The 1,286-nt window shown below is 66.9% G+C and overlaps 1 protein-coding gene across 1 annotated transcript in view; it reads right to left on the minus strand.

Moving 5' to 3' along the window:
* The window catches only part of FOXB2 (forkhead box B2), a 1,295-nt gene extending 775 nt beyond the window's left edge, over positions 1-520 (minus strand). Inside the window, exon 1 of the mRNA XM_024738966.1 lies at positions 8-520. Coding sequence (XP_024594734.1) covers positions 8-520 — 513 coding nt within the window. The remainder of the gene's footprint in view (positions 1-7) is intronic.
* Positions 521-1,286: the final 766 nt, after the last annotated feature.

Below are 1,286 nucleotides of genomic sequence, written 5' to 3' on the forward strand. Positions count from 1 at the left end.
GGTGGAAATAATGCACCATGTGCGGCGGCGGCGGCGGCTGGGGCGGCGGCGGCTGAGGCGGCTGGGGGTGATGGTGGTGGTGCGCGGCAGCGTGATGGTGGTGGTGCGGGTGCAGGTGCCCTCCGGGGACAGCGCCTGGCGCGCCCTTGGCGCTTCCCGCGTGCAGGTGAGTGTGGTCAGCGCGCAGCACCTTGAAGCGCTTTCGGCGCCTCAGGAAGCTGCCGTTTTCGAACATGTCGCCGCAGTCGGGATGCAATGCCCAGAAGCTGCCCTTGCCGGGCTGGTCGGGCCGCCGCGGGATCTTGATGAAGCAGTCGTTGAAGGAGAGGTTGTGCCGCAGGCTATTCTGCCAACGCTGCGTGTGCTCGCGGTAGTAGGGGAAGCGCTCCATGATGAACTTATAGATGTCGCTCAGAGGCAGCATCTTCTCGGCCGAGTGCTGGATGGCCATCGCGGTCAGCGAGATGTAAGAGTAGGGCGGCTTTTGGTCGCTGTACGAACTCTTCCCCGGCCGCGGCATCGCCCCTGGCGCCTCCACCTCCCTCTGGCTCACAGTGGACCGCAGCGTCGCTCCGCACCCCGCTCCCGGGGCCTGGTTGTCTCCACTAACCCCCACTCCGCCCTCCCGGACCCGCCACCCCGCCCTCTTTCCCCCCCAGACCCTCTCGCCGTTTCTCTCCCGCCTTCTCTCAGTGGCCTGCGGTCTCCGCGCTTGGCCTCTTGACCCAGTTTAGCAATTCGACGCTCGCAACTTCTGGCCCCGACGGTCGCCGACTGGCGCGCACAGTCGCGGGCGGGGCGAGCCAGCTTCACCGCCACCCTCTCGGCGTCTTCCCGCGGGTGGCCAGAGGCTGAGCGTGGGAGCTGGCGGAGAAGGAGTGGGGAGGGCCCTGTTCCCTTCCGGCCTCCTCTTTGCTTTTTCTCGGTCCGAAGCGCAGGCCCAGAGAGCTGGAAGGAAGGACTGGGCAGTCAGGACTCTAGCCCTTTAAATCGAGTTGGCGCTCGTTGTCCAGGAGGCCGGGGGCGGCGGGAGTTAACAGAGCCTTGAGCGCTGCCCCGTGACCAGCCACTTAGTCCGCTGTGGAGTTCTCGTGTTCCTGGAGGGGAGAGGCGAGGTAAGGAGAAGGAAGCTCGGCTCCAGCAGCCCGCGTCTCCCTTTTCTCCGGCGGCTCGCAGCGGAGACTGGGATAGAGCTGTAGGCGGTCGCCTGGGGGGAAAAAGTTTAGTGGTTTCTGCTGCGGCGGCGCCTGCGGGCTCTGCCGAGGGGCGGGGGCTCTGGGGGCGGG

Source organism: Neophocaena asiaeorientalis, unplaced genomic scaffold, assembly GCF_003031525.2.
Source record: "Neophocaena asiaeorientalis asiaeorientalis breed wild unplaced genomic scaffold, Neophocaena_asiaeorientalis_V1.1 scaffold249, whole genome shotgun sequence".
Classification (NCBI taxonomy): domain Eukaryota; kingdom Metazoa; phylum Chordata; class Mammalia; order Artiodactyla; family Phocoenidae; genus Neophocaena; species Neophocaena asiaeorientalis.